Raw genomic sequence first — 15090 nt, 5'->3', positions numbered from 1 at the left:
GACAGAAGACCACCAAGGAATACCCAGTGCCTGGTTGGTACTTGGGGCAGAAGACCACCAAGGAATACCCAGTGCCTGGTTGGTACTTGGGACAGAAGACCACCAAGGAATACCCAGTGCCTGGTTGGTACTTGGGGCAGAAGACCACCAAGGATTACCCAGTGCCTGGTTGGTACTTGGGGCAGAAGACCACCAAGGATTACCCAGTGCCTGGTTGGTATTTGGGGCAGAAGACCACCAAGGATTACCCAGTGCCTGGTTGGTACTTGGGGCAGAAGACCACCAAGGAATACCCAGTGCCTGGTTGGTATTTGGGGCAGAAGACCACCAAGGAATACCCAGTGCCTGGTTGGTATTTGGGGCAGAAGACCACCAAGGATTACCCAGTGCCTGGTTGGTACTTGGGGCAGAAGACCACCAAGGATTACCCAGTGCCTGGTAGGTATTTGGGGCAGAAGACCACCAAGGATTACCAGGTGCCTGGTTGGTACTTGGGGCAGAAGACCACCAAGGATTACCAGGTGCCTGGTTGGTACTTGGGGCAGAAGACCACCAAGGATTACCCAGTGCCTGGTAGGTATTTGGGGCAGAAGACCACCAAGGATTACCAGGTGCCTGGTTGGTACTTGGGGCAGAAGACCACCAAGGATTACCAGGTGCCTGGTTGGTACTTGGGGCAGAAGACCACCAAGGAATACCCAGTGCCTGGTTGGTATTTGGGGCAGAAGACCACCAAGGAATACCCAGTGCCTGGTTGGTATTTGGGGCAGAAGACCACCAAGGATTACCCAGTGCCTGGTTGGTACTTGGGGCAGAAGACCACCAAGGATTACCCAGTGCCTGGTTGGTATTTGGGGCAGAAGACCACCAAGGATTACCAAATGTCTCCAAGGAGTAAAACCAGGTCTGACTCTGCTTGGTTTCTTCATTTGGATGAGGTTGGTGAATGCACAGCGGTGGTATTGACGAACCCCAGTGACAATTGCTAGAATCATATGATCGTACGGTTGGAAAAGTCCCCAAGGGTCATCTAGTCCAACCCCCTTGACATGCAGGAACTCTCAATCAAAGCACCTCTGACAGATGGCCATCCAGCCTCTGCTTCAAGACCTCTAAGGAAGGAGACTCCACCAGAATCCTCTTTGTTCTAACCAGGTTTTTCGTTTTGCTAATAGGGCCAAGGACCTGGAAGCGGGTGATGGAGGGGTACTAGGTACGAAGTCCAGGTGTGCCTTGCATGTTGTGTCTCTCGCTCTTTGTGGTCTCCTTTCCTCTGCTTTGACAACTTAGGGACACCCCTCTCCATAGGTTTGTCTGCTGAGGTGGAAGGATGCAAAAGAGCTGATCGCAGGTCCTCTGAGTGAATCCATCTGCCACATATACTCAACTATACATCGATCCCATGTTCAAGTCGAGGGCAGGTTTTGGGGCTGTAATTATGGATTTTGATATGACCCATGGATAAGTCAATGGTAAAACTTAGGGGCAGGTAATGAAGGATGCAAAGGATGAAGCAAAGGGGAACAATGCCAAAGGACTTAAAAGAGAGAGTAGAAAGCTGTCAATGCTTCCAGCGCAAGTGCGTAATATATAATGACTTAAAATACAGTACTTCCATTGACCCATAGATATTCAGGGGTTTTTTTTTGGGGGGGGGGTCAATTTTTTAACCTAAATTTCTAGACTTATGCATAAGTATATACAGTACATTCTCACTCCTTGGAGCGTTTGGGCTGCGTGTGTTGCCTTTCACTCTCAGCCCAAGATGGAAGGGGATTGCCTGGGCGCATTATGCTATGGCTCATAGCAGTAGGTCAGGGAACGGTCTTCTATTTAAAAACAAGAATGGGTGGGTGCGAAACATCTGGATGATGTCTTCTCTGGTGGGGTGAAAGAACCGAAGCGTCGGATCATGTGTGGGTGGGCGATACTTTTTGTGGCCTTGTGTGAAGAGAGGGATGAGACTTTGCTTTGACCATTGAGTAACCCACATGCACACTTCATGAGTCAGTCTGCACATTTTTACGTGGGGAAGAAGAAATGCTTCCAGCTATTGCTCTAAAGCTCATCTCTAGTGGGTTGAGTCCACTTTCTATTTGCCTCCTCTCAACCAGGAATGTACTGGAGTTCTTTGGCTGAGAAATATCAACCGATTTGGGCGTGCGAAGGAGGAACCCAAATGGTACGGCTTGGTTTCTCTCCGTGGAAAGGGCTGCGATGGACTACGTGGGTATTTTAAGGATGACGAAAAGTAGCCGGATGAAATGTTGCAGCTCATCTCTATGAGGAAAAGAAATCTGTGTGGAAGCCTTGTTCGTCGGTTGCGCCAAAGAGACTTGTGACATAGTTTTTTTGTGGGTTATTCAGTGCTTTGTGGCCATGTTCTAGAAGAGTTTGTTTCGGACGTTTCGCCAGCATCTGTGGCTGGCATCTTCGGAGAATGTGCGACTGTCTCTGAACGTTCTCTGAAGATGCCAGCCACAGATGCTGGCGAAACATCAGAAACAAACTCTTCTAGAACATGGCTACATGGCCCTGAAAAACCCACAAAAGCCTATGGATGCCAGCCATGAAAGCCTTTGACTTCACAGACTTGTGACACATTGGGGACCAACTAGAGAACACATTATGGCCTGTTACAGACAGCCAAAATAAAGCTGCTTGGGGTCTCTTTGGAGGAATGCTATTTAAATGATGCATGGGTCCTAAGAGTCCGGAGGTTGTGCCAAAGCCACACTCCATTCCTAAGCACTGGAGGGCAGCTTTGGTGCAGCTTCTGGATTCTTAGGATGCATGCATCGTTTAAACAGCATACCTCCAAAGAGACCCGAAGCAGCATTATTTTGGCAGTCTGTAACAGGCCTATGTATCTTATAAAGTGTGCTCCAGCCCATAAAAGCTCGACCTCTTGTGAGATGAATTGACCGGGCCTCTTAAGATGTGCTCAAGTTTTTGTTTTGTAGTATTTCCTTCTTTTGAAATGACAAGGTGCGGATGTTAACAGGTGAAGCGCTTGGGCTGCGCTCAACGGAAGCTGGACTCAGAGACTGGAATCGTGTTGGTGACTTGTGTGCGTATACTGGACACTTTGGGCAGATGTGGAACAGTTGTATTCAGTTCAAGATTGAGGATGTGGAGCTGCACATGTGATGCTATTGTGCATGGTTCTGCGCAGCTCACAGATGGTCATGCACATTACAGACAATTGCATACGCAGGTGCATAATTCATTGTGCACTATTGCAGTTCACTCGTGAGGTGGCATTGCACAACTACTGCATACAATTCCATGAGTGTAAGATTGTGCTCCATCTCCTCGGTTTAGTTTCTCATTCAGAGAGTGCTGCCTGTTAAGTCTAGAGAGAATTTAGAGGCAGATCTTTCTTGCCTAGCATGGATGCAAGTAGCTGGATGCTATATGGCTCATCTCTCCTGATGTCATGTCAGTGGGGAACCCTCTTACGAGGAGAGTTTTAATGGAGAGGGTTAGGAAATTGGTCCTTCTGAGAGAAAAGACTCGAAGAACAAGTGCTTAATCCTTGTTTTAGAGTCTGTAATATTGGGGTTGGCAAAAATTGGGGCCTTTGGGGTTGGAGGAAAGGAAGCCGATCGATTACACCGAACGGTTCTTTGCGAGGATGTTGAATTTGGGAGTCTGGAATACGGTCTAAACCTAATCAAAATCCCACCAAACAGAGGCCTGTTCCAGACTGCCAAAATAAAGCTGCTTCGGTCTCTTTGGAGGTATGCTGTTTAAATGATGCATGCGTCCTAAGAATCCGGAAGCTGCACCAAAGCTGCACTCCGGTGCTTAGGAATGGAGTGTGGCTTTGGCGCGAGCATCCTAAGAATCCAGAAGCTGCACCAAAGCTGCACTCCAGTGCTTAGGAATGGAGTGTGGCTTTGGCGCGAGCATCCTAAGAATCCAGAAGCTGCACCAAAGCTGCACTCCAGTGCTTAGGAATGGAGTGTGGCTTTGGCGCGAGCATCCTAAGAATCCAGAAGCTGCACCAAAGCTGCACTCCAGCGCTTAGGAATGGAGTGTGGCTTTGGCGCGAGCATCCTAAGAATCCAGAAGCTGCACCAAAGCTGCCCTCCAGCGCTTAGGAATGGAGTGTGGCTTTGGCGCGAGCATCCTAAGAATCCAGAAGCTGCACCAAAGCTGCTCTCCAGTGCTTAGGAATGGAGTGTGGCTTTGGCGCGAGCATCCTAAGAATCCAGAAGCTGCACCAAAGCTGCACTCCAGCGCTTAGGAATGGAGTGTGGCTTTGGCGCGAGCATCCTAAGAATCCAGAAGCTGCACCAAAGCTGCTCTCCAGCGCTTAGGAATGGAGTGTGGCTTTGGCGCGACCTCCGGACTCTTAGGACCCATGCATCGTTTAAATAGCATTCCTCCAAAGAGACCCGAAGCAGCTTTATTTGGGCAGTCTGTAACAGGCCAGAGATACCTTTATGGGACCAACCCAAATGCCCAGTTACACGAAGTGCCGCTGGCTTCTTCCATCAGGCAAGGTGTTTAAAAACCATACCGGAGCACGAAAATTGAAGATGTTATTCAGGTGCCTGCATGTTGCTGTTTTTTGTTATCAGTTCGGATGGTAGAGAGGGGTATTATTTACAGGCTGGAACCTCCTCTTCCAAGCCATGTGGTCACTGGGAGATTCTCAAAGTCCAGGAAATTTAACATCCATTTGCAAAACCAAAAAGAAGCTTCTTTGCAATCCAACGTGTCTCCATCCTTGGTGAGGCCCAGACCCCTTTTGATCCGAGAAACCTGCTATCTTTGTACTTTTAAGTGAGGATAAAGTGGGGCGAATGGACTATTCGGATTGTATCGAGGTGACAAGTGGTTATTTTGCGGATCGTGGGCAAGGTCCTCTGGATGCTGTGCATCTTCACTTGTGTGGAGTGAGCATGGTTACTGTGAGAGGAGATCGTGTCTCTTCATATCGTATTGTCAGCAGAAGCCTTTGAACAAATATATGGGGAGACTTCTTGGCCTGAAGGAATGGGAGAACGGTCCCATCTGAGTGGTGTTCAAGAACATGTTGTTTGTGTACGTTTTAAAGGGAGTCATTGAAAGAGAGCTTTGCGTATGACTTTCTGGACAGAAGTGGGAACCATTCCTGGGCCTGGGGCGTTCGAAGTTGAGAAGCTGCTTTATAGATAAAGAATAGGCATTTGTATCTCCAACCACCCCCCTCTGACTGGCTTCCCACTTTCCCCAGTGCCTTCTCATAGCTCTTCTTGGGGTCACTTGTGTTTTGGTATTTCAGTCTGGTGGGTGGTTCTGTATCCAGTATATTCTGGATAGGCAGGCTTCAACACTGCAGATTCTTCTTGGTTTTTGACTAGTACCCCAACTCAGGCCTTGTGCAGAAGACATTGGCTTAGAATTAAACCATTCTGAAGCTAGAGATTTGGTCTAAATTTTGGAATTGAATAACGATTGCAGTCCTCCTGCACAAAAATCCCTTTCAATGGCCTGTTACAGACTGCCAAAATAAAGCTGCTTTGGGTCTCTTTGGAGGTATGCTCTTTAAATGATGCATGGGTCCTAAGAGTCCGGAGGTTGCGCCAAAGCCACACTTCATTCCTAAGCACCGGAGTGCAGCTTTGGTGCAGCTTCCGGATTCTTAGGACGCATGCATCATTTAAACAGCATACCTCCAAAGAGACCCCAAGCAGCTTTATTTTGGCAGTCTGGAACAGGCCAATGTCAGCAGTTTAATTTAGGGCTGCTCTTGTTAAACAGTTGGGAGTCAGAAATCCAAACTACCACAAATCGCTCCGAGTTAAACCAGTAGCTTAAGGCTGACTTCGGCCTGTTCCAGACAGCCAAAATAAAGCCGCTTCGAGTCACAGTGGAGGTATGGCGTTTCAATGATGCATGCATGCGTCCTAAGAGTCCAGAAGTCGCACCAAAGCCACGCTCAAGACTGGATCGTGGCTTTGGTGTGGCTTCTGGACTCTTAGGATGTTGCATCATTGAAACACCATACCTCCACTGTGACTCGAAGCGGCTTTATTTTGGCTGTCAGCAACAGGCCTTCATGTTCATCCCTGTTCCATAGATCTGGCATAGGGACAGATTAGGACACTGCCATACATTGCCATACAGCCAGTGAGTCCCTATATTGGGAGAAAGGCGGGATATAAGAAAATAATAATAACAATAATAATAATAATACATAGAAATATATTGGTGTTTCAATACTGATGTTGAGAAACTGCGAGGGAATCATATTAGAGCACACTCTACATCTATTCTAAATTGCTCTGACCAGCCTTTTAAATTAAAACATGGACCCAGGTCTACGTATCACCCTCCCTTCCTAACATCTTGAGTAGCATTAGATGTAATAAGTTTGTTTATTGGCTTAGTCATGTACAGTATTTGTCTTTATAGTGTAAAATGAAGTAGTAATCATTGTGTGTGTGAATGAAAGGATGAAAGAGAGAGAAAGGAGAACAGGGATGCACCAATACTGGACTGAGTCCTGCTTTCGCATTACAATTGCTCTTGGCAAATTCACCTTTTTGCAATGGGTTGGATCTAGACTTGGTCATGCTTAGAGTAGACCCATTGAAGTCGGTGGGGAAAAAGGAGTCACAACTAATTTGATTTTATTAATGCAAACTAAAATCCATCAGGGATGCCTTTACCGGCCAACCGAATGCACAATATACTTGTTGCCAGCTTTCGAATCTCCATGGGCTTCTTCTTCTTCATCCGGCAAGATGTTACAAAACCAAACAGGAGAACATCAATAAAGGTATCACTGGTGGATTTTTCTTTGCATTCGTAGAAGAGAAAATTGGAGTAGGTATAGGTTGCATGGCAAATTGCACCCACTGAAGCTCCACTTTCTGTACAGACGGACACTGACCATAGAACTGTACTGGAGGAGCTACAAAGGCCTAGTAGAGTATCCTCTCTAGGAGTCTCTAGGTCTTTCAGTGCAACTTTAAGTTAAAGTTGGCCATTGAGTTGCACTGGAGGACCTAGATATTCCTAGGAGAAGATATTAATCAAATCAGTGAATAATCAAATCAGCAAATATGGAAGGATGAGTGTATTTACAGGATATAGGCCTGTTACAGACTGCCAAAATAAAGCTGCTTCAGGTCTCTTTGGAGGTATGCTATTTAAATGATGCATGAGTCCTAAGAGTCTGGAGGTCGCACCAAAGCCACACTCCATTCCTAAGCACCGGAGTGCAGCTTTTGGTGCAGCTTCCGGATTCCTAGGATGCATGCATCATTTAAATGGCATACCTCCAAAGAGACCCCAAGCAGCTTTATTTTGGCAGTCTGTAACAGGCCATAGTTTTAGGGGCTGCAAGTGATTCTTTTTTCCACGACTTGTTGGAAATCACTCTTTTGACAGTCGCAAAGTTTGGAAATGGCTTGACCACTTGTGTACATGGAAATAAATGCCGATGAATTCTTTAAAGTGTAGTTGAGGTAGTCTATGTTGATGGAGAAAGATGAACCTCTTTGACAGATTGACCGTAAATGTGGAAAATGAGTTTCTTTCCTCCCCTCTCAATTGTATCTCAGCTACCTGCTATTTTAATAGATAGAGATTTGATAACAAGGTTCTGGAGAACCAAGTCCATGTAATTCATCTGCTTTAGATGTCCTTTGGCAAGGCCTTTTCAGCCTTAGTGCTCCATCTGTAAAAATGGGAATGATGGCTATCTTTATGAGTACAGAAGAACTTCCAGACTCTTAGGACGCATGCATCATTGAAACACCATACCTCCAAAGTGACCCGAAGCAGCTTTATTTTGGCTGTCTGTATAGGGCCAACATTTGTATTTATGTCAAGAATGTATATCCCGCAATGGGATCCAGCGTACTGAAAGTAGCAAACCGTGTTTTGCAGAATTAACTTTGCTGCAAAACACGGTTTGGCACTTTCTGTGTATGATTGTATATAATATTTTTGTAGTGTTTGCTATCTGTGGCTACCTACTCTGGGAACACTAGCCCCCCAAAAAGCGTCTTAACACTTCGAATGAGTGCGTGAAGCGGGACCCTTTCATTTAAAATAACACCCTGTTCTGCATTTTAAACGAAATGTTGTTAAATATAAACTCACGCATAAGTAAATCTAGCAAAAGAAGAGTCTAGCAAGCACAGGTTTATGCTTTCTGTTACAAGTGCCTCAAATCTGAGTTTGAATGGACAGAACACTTTCCTCAACCTTGTGTTGCCTCCCTTTTCTGGTCTTCGCTCCTTTTGTGCTGAATTTCATCACTCTAACAGCAAATATGCCTACTTGCAAGATAGCGAAATGGATCTACCTGCATCTCTATCTACACAAGGAGAGCGTTTTGCCTGGTCTTGGCTTGCAATCCTTAAAGAAGCTAAGTATTTTAAGCCAGCTTTGGAGCTTGGCTTGCTAGGGAAATAGCCATCCAGGAGTCCTGGTTGGAATGCAGTGGTCAGTTTTCCTCTTGGTGGGTTCGTTGTTAACCGAAACTATTCCGGTGAACAAGATTAACCAAGTAGGAATGACTGGGGACCAGGCACTTGCACACTTTCTTGAGAGAGAGGTAGGTATGATTTTGTCTTAGGCCTGTTACAGACTGCCAAAATAAAGCTGCTTCGGGTCTCTTTGGAGGTATGCTATTTAAATGATGCATGGGTCCTAAGAGTCCGGAGGTTGTGCCAAAGCCTCACTCCATTCCTAAGCACTGGAGTGCAGCTTTGGTGCAGCTTCCAGATTCTTAGGATGCATGCATCATTCAAACAGCATACCTCCAAAGAGACCCGAAGCAGATTTATTTTGGCAGTCTGTACCAGGCCTTAGATTTTTAATGCAACCAGTCAGTATGTGTGCCATGTAAAAGTTCTAGGTTACTTCAAGTTTCATAGCAAGGACCACAGGTTTCAGGTGTGCAGAGCATCATAGGTTCTCTCTGTAGCACCTCAACTTGAGAAGCTCAGGGAGCAGAGCTGGAAAGAGCCCTCTGCATGGAAGATCTTGGAAGGCTGCTCCCAGAGATAGTTTTTGGCTCGATGGACAAGTAGCTTAATTCTTTAAGGTTGCTTCAGATGTCCATCCAGCTCTCTGGGTTTGGGAAGTGGTGTTCCGGCTGGTCGCTTTGCATATTCACTGTGACTGCCCACAAGAGTCTAGACCACTGCTACTCAAAGTGATGGTCCATGGGTTGGTGCCAGTCTGAGCCATTGGTTGGCTGGACATAGAAAGTTTTCAGGAAAGAAAGAAAGAATTGTGCCCCTTGTACCCAATGAGCACAGACATAGTGCCAATCCTTGGCACATTGAGGGGACAGATCCAACTAGTGGTCTCTCACATCAGTTAGCCTGAGTAGCACTGTTTTAGATGATTGCTAAGTTGGTGTGCCTTCATAGAGACGTCGTAGAGCAATTGATCTGGTTAGGATTTTGTACGAAATATAGTTGGCCCTCCGCATTTGCAGCTTTGGCTATTTGCCGTTTTGATTAATATGTCCTCACTAGGAATCTCTAGGTCCTGCCAGAGGTTGACCATAGAGTTGTGCTGGAGTACCTAGAAAAACCTAGGCATTTGTAGGTCTTCCAGCATGATTCCATGATCAAATGTTGGCAGATATTGGCTATAGAGTTGCACTAGAGGACCTGGAGGTTCCTACAGAGGTGTTCTCCCAGGTAAAAAGAATACCGTTTTTAACATTCATGGGGGTCTTTCACCCCCGACCCCAGCGAATGTGGAGGGACCACTGTATAAACTGTTGGCTCAGTTCATTAACAGAAGCCTATAACTCCAGATAGTTCGGTCATTCTCATGTAAAGGCTGCAATCTTTGTAGGAGAGTAACAGCTATGGAATTCAAACATTAGCAAAGGTATCCATTGAAAGTGCACTTGTCCCTTCATATTCGCTAGGGTTAGGGGCACAAGACCCCCGTGGATATGGAAAAGCTGCAAATAACAAGAACTCTATGTTTCTACCTGAGAGGACACCTCTCTAGGAATCTCTGAGTCCTCCAGCGCAACTCTGTGGTCAATGTCCGACAGACGTTGGCCATAGAACTGCACTGGAGGAGCTACAAAGGCCTAGTAGAGTGTTCTCTCTAGTAATCTCTAGGTCTTTCAGTGCAACTTTTCATTAAAGCTGACCATAAAGTTGCAGTGGAGGCCCTAGATATTCCTAGAGAGAACATGTTCATCAAATCCGTGAATAATCAAATCTGGAAATATCAAAACTGCCAAAATGGAGGGAACTCTTGAGATATGCTAGGACAGTGATGGCGAACCTTTTAGAGGACGAGTGCCCAAAGTGCAACCCAAAACCCACTTATTTATTGCAAAGTGCCATGTCCCTCTGGCTTTCTAGTAACAAACTCTGGCAATCTCACAGAGGGCTCTGAGTGCCACCTGTGGCACGCGTGCCATAGGTTCGCCATCACTGTGCTAGGAAGATTACCATGGACTGTGATAAGAGACACACTAATGATGCAAATCCTTTATATTCAGGGATTTTAGTAAAGATGTAGAAGAAACTAGTTACGTTTTTGTCATTTATAACCACCCATGCGAAATATGTGCTTTTTTGGCAAACGTGGCTTGCAGATGTGCTGCTTGTACGCCGTTTGATCAGAAGCAAAACTTCCTCAAACTGGATTTTTCGGCAAGGTTTTGTTCCGCCCTGGAGTGGCTTGCGACCAACCGGCTGGTAAATGACGCATGCGGGAAACGATTGGTCTGTGACCTTTTGAAACATTGGTGGATGCCCCTTCAGACAAAGTGCCTAGTGTTCGTGGAGCAGGACTGGTGTCTTGGCATCCTGGAGCCCTTTCAAGCCTTATCTGTGTTGCTATTGAGAGCTTCAGACGTGGATTTCTTTAATTTATAGTTGCTGCACTTCATCTTCTGTTGCCTTTCTGAATTAATATAGCTAAAGATACTTGTGTGGTAGTTTGTGCCTGGTGGAAGGAGTCACCACCGAAAGTTGAACGCCAGGTTGATCTTTAAATGTAATCTCAGCAATGAAGTGGTCTAACAACATCTGTCTCTAGCTTTGGGTAACTTGGGATAAATTTTAGGGCTGTGTTTAAACGCTGAAGCAGGGATAGACAACCTGGTGCCCTCCAGTATATAGGGAGATCTTGTAGCACCATTGAGACTAACTGAAAGAAAGAAATTGGCAGCATGAGCTTTCCTAGACTTCAATCTGCTTCCTCAGATGCTTGCTCTACTTACTCAGATATTTACTCAGAAGCATCTGCGGAAGTAGACTGAAGTCTAGGAAGGCTCATGCTGCCAACTTCTTTCTTGCAGTTGGTCTCAAAGGTGCTACAAAATCTCTCTACATACTTATGCTTCAGACTAACACGGCTATGTCTTTAAATGGTGCCCTCCAGACGTTTTGGATTCCAGCTCCTGTAAATCCTAGCCAGAATGGCTAGTGGTCAGGGCTTCAAGGAGCTATCATCTGAAATCTGTCAATGGTTATTCTGACCAGGCATCCTTACAACAAAGCATGGCTCTTCTCTTTTTCTCACTCACCTCTATATAGTAAGCTTGCAGGAGCTAGAGAAGACAGAATGAGATGTTGGGTAGGAAACAGCAGCCCTCACTGGTGTTTTGTACTTCTCCAGAAGCAAAACGGACTCTTAGTACATGGTCACTTAATTTGATGCCTCAGCCACCACTTATGCGCAAGCCAGATGTTGGCTTCCTAAAACCCGACACTTGATTTTGTTGATGCATCTTTCTTAGTATCTTTCTCCTCCTGTGGCCATCTCCCCAAAATGCTACCTAAGGCCTGTTACAGACTGCCAAAATAAAGCTGCTTTGGGTCTCTTTGGAGGTATGCTCTTTAAATGATGCCTGGGTCCTAAGAGTCTGGAGGTCGCACCAAAGCCACACTCCATTCCTAAGCACCGGAGTGCAGCTTTGGTGCAGCTTCCAGATACTTAGGATGCATGCATCATTTAAATAGCATACCTCCAAAGAGACCCCAAGCAGCTTTATTTTGGCAGTCTGTAACAGGCCATATATGTCTGTTGCAGGGAGAGCGATGTTTTCTGCACCTTACTTTGCTGAGGCTGGTGTTTCTCCTATCATTTCAAATAATGATTACCAATTAGAGTCCTGCACTTCATAATTTATGGGGCATCGGCAAGCGGGAAGCGTCTCTCCTTTTTGTTTCTGTTTTAAATCGCATCCATTTTTAATAGGTTTGGCCTCCGTAGTCGGGTTGGGTTTCTCCACATCAAATGTGCGCATCTCTGCACTGGTCTACACATAGATGGGGTGGACACCTTTAGTAAAACCAGACTGTCCTATACAGGAGATAAAAGTAGCACCTTTGAGACTCACTGAAATAAAGAAGTTGGCGGCATGCGCTTTCGTCGACTTCAGTCTACTTCCTCAGCCTAAATGCATCTTGAGGAAGTGGCTGGACGTCTAGGAAAGCTCACGCTGCCAACTTCTTTCTTTCAGTGAGTCTCAAAGGTGCTCCAAGATCTCTCCACATACTTGACCCTATATATGCATCTAAGGATGTACACTGAAGTCTAGGAAAGCTCCTGCTGCCAACTTCTTTCTTTCAGTGAGTCTCAAAGGTGCTACAAGATCTCTCCACATACTTGACCCTATATATGCATCTAAGGAAGTAGACTGAAGTCTAGGAAAGCTCCTGCTGCCAACTTCTTTCTTTCAGTGAGTCTCAAAGGTGCTCCAAGATCTCTCCACATACTTGACCCTATATATGCATCTAAGGATGTAGACTGAAGTCTAGGAAAGCTCCTGCTGCTAACTTCTTTCTTTCAGTGAGTCTCAAAGGTGCTCCAAGATCTCTCCACATACTTGACCCTATATATGCATCTAAGGAAGTAGACTGAAGTCTAGGAAAGCTCCTGCTGCCAACTTCTTTCTTTCAGTGAGTCTCAAAGGTGCCACAAGATCTCTCTGCAGTAGATAAAATAGAGATTCTGAAACACAGGGCTCACTTTTACTGCGTTCTGGTAGTATTGCTTGTTTTTTCCTCTGTATATGTGTCAGAGCGCCACCTCCTCATTTTAGAAATGCTTGTTGTAACTGCTCCAAAAATCCGTCTCAGGCATGTCTGCGGTTTTAGATGTTGATAGTTTTTATTATGCACACAGCGGACTTTGCCAGTGACAAAGTCTTGACTGTAAACGGGTTCCCTGTGCTATTTCTAGGCGAATCCTTAATTTCTTCAGCCGTGACTTTCTGTCTGTATATCAGAGAGAGAACTGTAGCTTCAAAGTGATGGGTGGCATCAGATAGGCCCAGTGTTGGCAAGTTGTTTTGCACTTATGGCAACCCAAAGGTGACCTTAACCTAGGGTTTTCTGGGCAAAATTTAGCATTGACTTCCTCTGGGACTAAGGCCCTATACACACAGGCCAAAATAAAGCTGCTTCAGGTCACTTTGGAGTTATGCTGTTTAAATGATGCATGCGTCCTAAGAGTCCGGAAGCTGCGCCAAAGCCATGCTTCATCCCTAAGGACTGGAGCGTAGCTTTGATGCAGCTTCTGGCCTCTTAAGATGTGTGTGTACAGGCTGCAAGCGATCATGATTTATCCAGAGTCCATGCTGAGTGGGGATTCAAACCCTGGTTTCCTGGCTCTTAATGTTATCTTGCTTAAATACAACAGACGGAGCAATAAGGAAACCATGCCCTGGGAGCTAGGTATGTCTCACCTGGAGTAGAGACGGTTAAGAGGTGATATGATAGCCCTGTTTCACTATTTGAAGGTGTGTCATGTTGAGGATGGAGCAAGCTTATTTTCTGCTGCTCTGGAACATGGAACGTTGGATGGAAGCTTAAGGAAAAGATTAAGAGGAGCTTCCTGAGAGTAAGTGCTGTTTGAAAGTGGAAGACGCTCCCTCGGAGAGTGGTGGGGTCTCCTTCTTTGGAGGTCTTTATATAGAGGCTGGATGGCCATCTGTCGGGGATGCTTTGATTTTGAGTTCCTGCATGGCAGAGTGGGATTGGACTGGGTGGCCCTAGTGGTCTTTTCCAACTCTATCATTCTATGGCCTGTTACAGACTGCCAAAATAAAGCTGCTTGGGGTCTCTTTGGAGGTATGCAATTTAAATGATGCATGGGTCCTAAGAGTCCGGAGGTCGCGCCAAAGCCACACTCCATTCCTAAGCGCTGGAGTGCAGCTTTGGTGCAGCTTCCAGATTCTTAGGGTGCATGCATCATTTAAACAGCATACCTCCAAAGAGACCCAAAGCAGCTTTATTTTGGCAGTCTGTAACAGGCCTATGATTCTATTGTTCTAATTTGTGTTGAAAATGATTAATGTGCTGCTGTTGCGTGAAAAGTTCACCTGTTAAAAAAGCCTCAGTGCTACAGACTGTACAGTCGGCCCTTCTTATACACAGATTTTTTTATACACGGATTCAAGCATCCACGGTTTGCAAATGTTCCAAACAAGTATAAATTTCAAATATCAAGCCTTGATTTTCCATTTTTATAAGGGACACCATTTCGCTATGCCATTATATTTAATGGGACTTGAGCATCCATGGATTTTGTTATCCATGGGGGATTTTGGAACCAAACCCCAGCGTATAACAAGGGTCCGCTGCAGTACAGAAGGGAGCGCTTACTTACTACTCTTTGTTTTTTCCTGCAGCTTCCAATCAAAGCCAGCCAACAGAATACTCACACCAAAGTCAGCACCGAACATAACAAGGAATGTCTCATCAACATTTCCAAGTACAAGTTTTCCCTGGTCATCAGCGGCCTCACCAATATCTTGAAAAATGTTAACAACATGGTAAGTCCGTATGTTCCCTTGCTGGGATGTGGGATTGATGAAGGAATGCTTTAAGGCTGTGGCGGTTAAAATAGGTTGGCTTCCTCAACGTCCGGCGACTGGTTGGATGTCAGCGGTTCCGTTGAATCCACTGATAATGTATTTGATGCTGCTTTTTAAAAAACGCCATCTCCTCTTATTTTGACATAGGCCTGTTACAGACTGCCAAAATAAAGCTGCTTGGGGTCTCTTTGGAGGTATGCTGTTTAAATGACGCATGGGTCCTAAGAGTCCGGAGGTCGCTCCAAAGCCACACTCCATTCCTAAGCACCGGA

The 15090-nt window shown here is 45.6% G+C and overlaps 1 protein-coding gene across 2 annotated transcripts in view; it reads left to right on the top strand.

The window, feature by feature from the left end:
• NF1 (neurofibromin 1) overlaps window positions 1–15090 on the top strand; it is a 152679-nt gene that overhangs the window by 4389 nt on the left and 133200 nt on the right. For both annotated transcript variants that reach the window (XM_089494135.1, XM_089494134.1), the window contains exon 2: window positions 14633–14776. In XM_089494135.1, the coding sequence (XP_089350261.1) occupies window positions 14633–14776 (144 nt within the window). The remainder of the gene's footprint in view (window positions 1–14632; window positions 14777–15090) is intronic.

This window comes from Sceloporus occidentalis, unplaced genomic scaffold, assembly GCF_023333645.1.
Source record: "Sceloporus occidentalis isolate IW3139 unplaced genomic scaffold, rSceOcc1.0.p SCAF_69, whole genome shotgun sequence".
NCBI classification, from domain to species: domain Eukaryota; kingdom Metazoa; phylum Chordata; class Lepidosauria; order Squamata; family Phrynosomatidae; genus Sceloporus; species Sceloporus occidentalis.
This window is presented reverse-complemented; position numbering and strand designations above follow the sequence as displayed.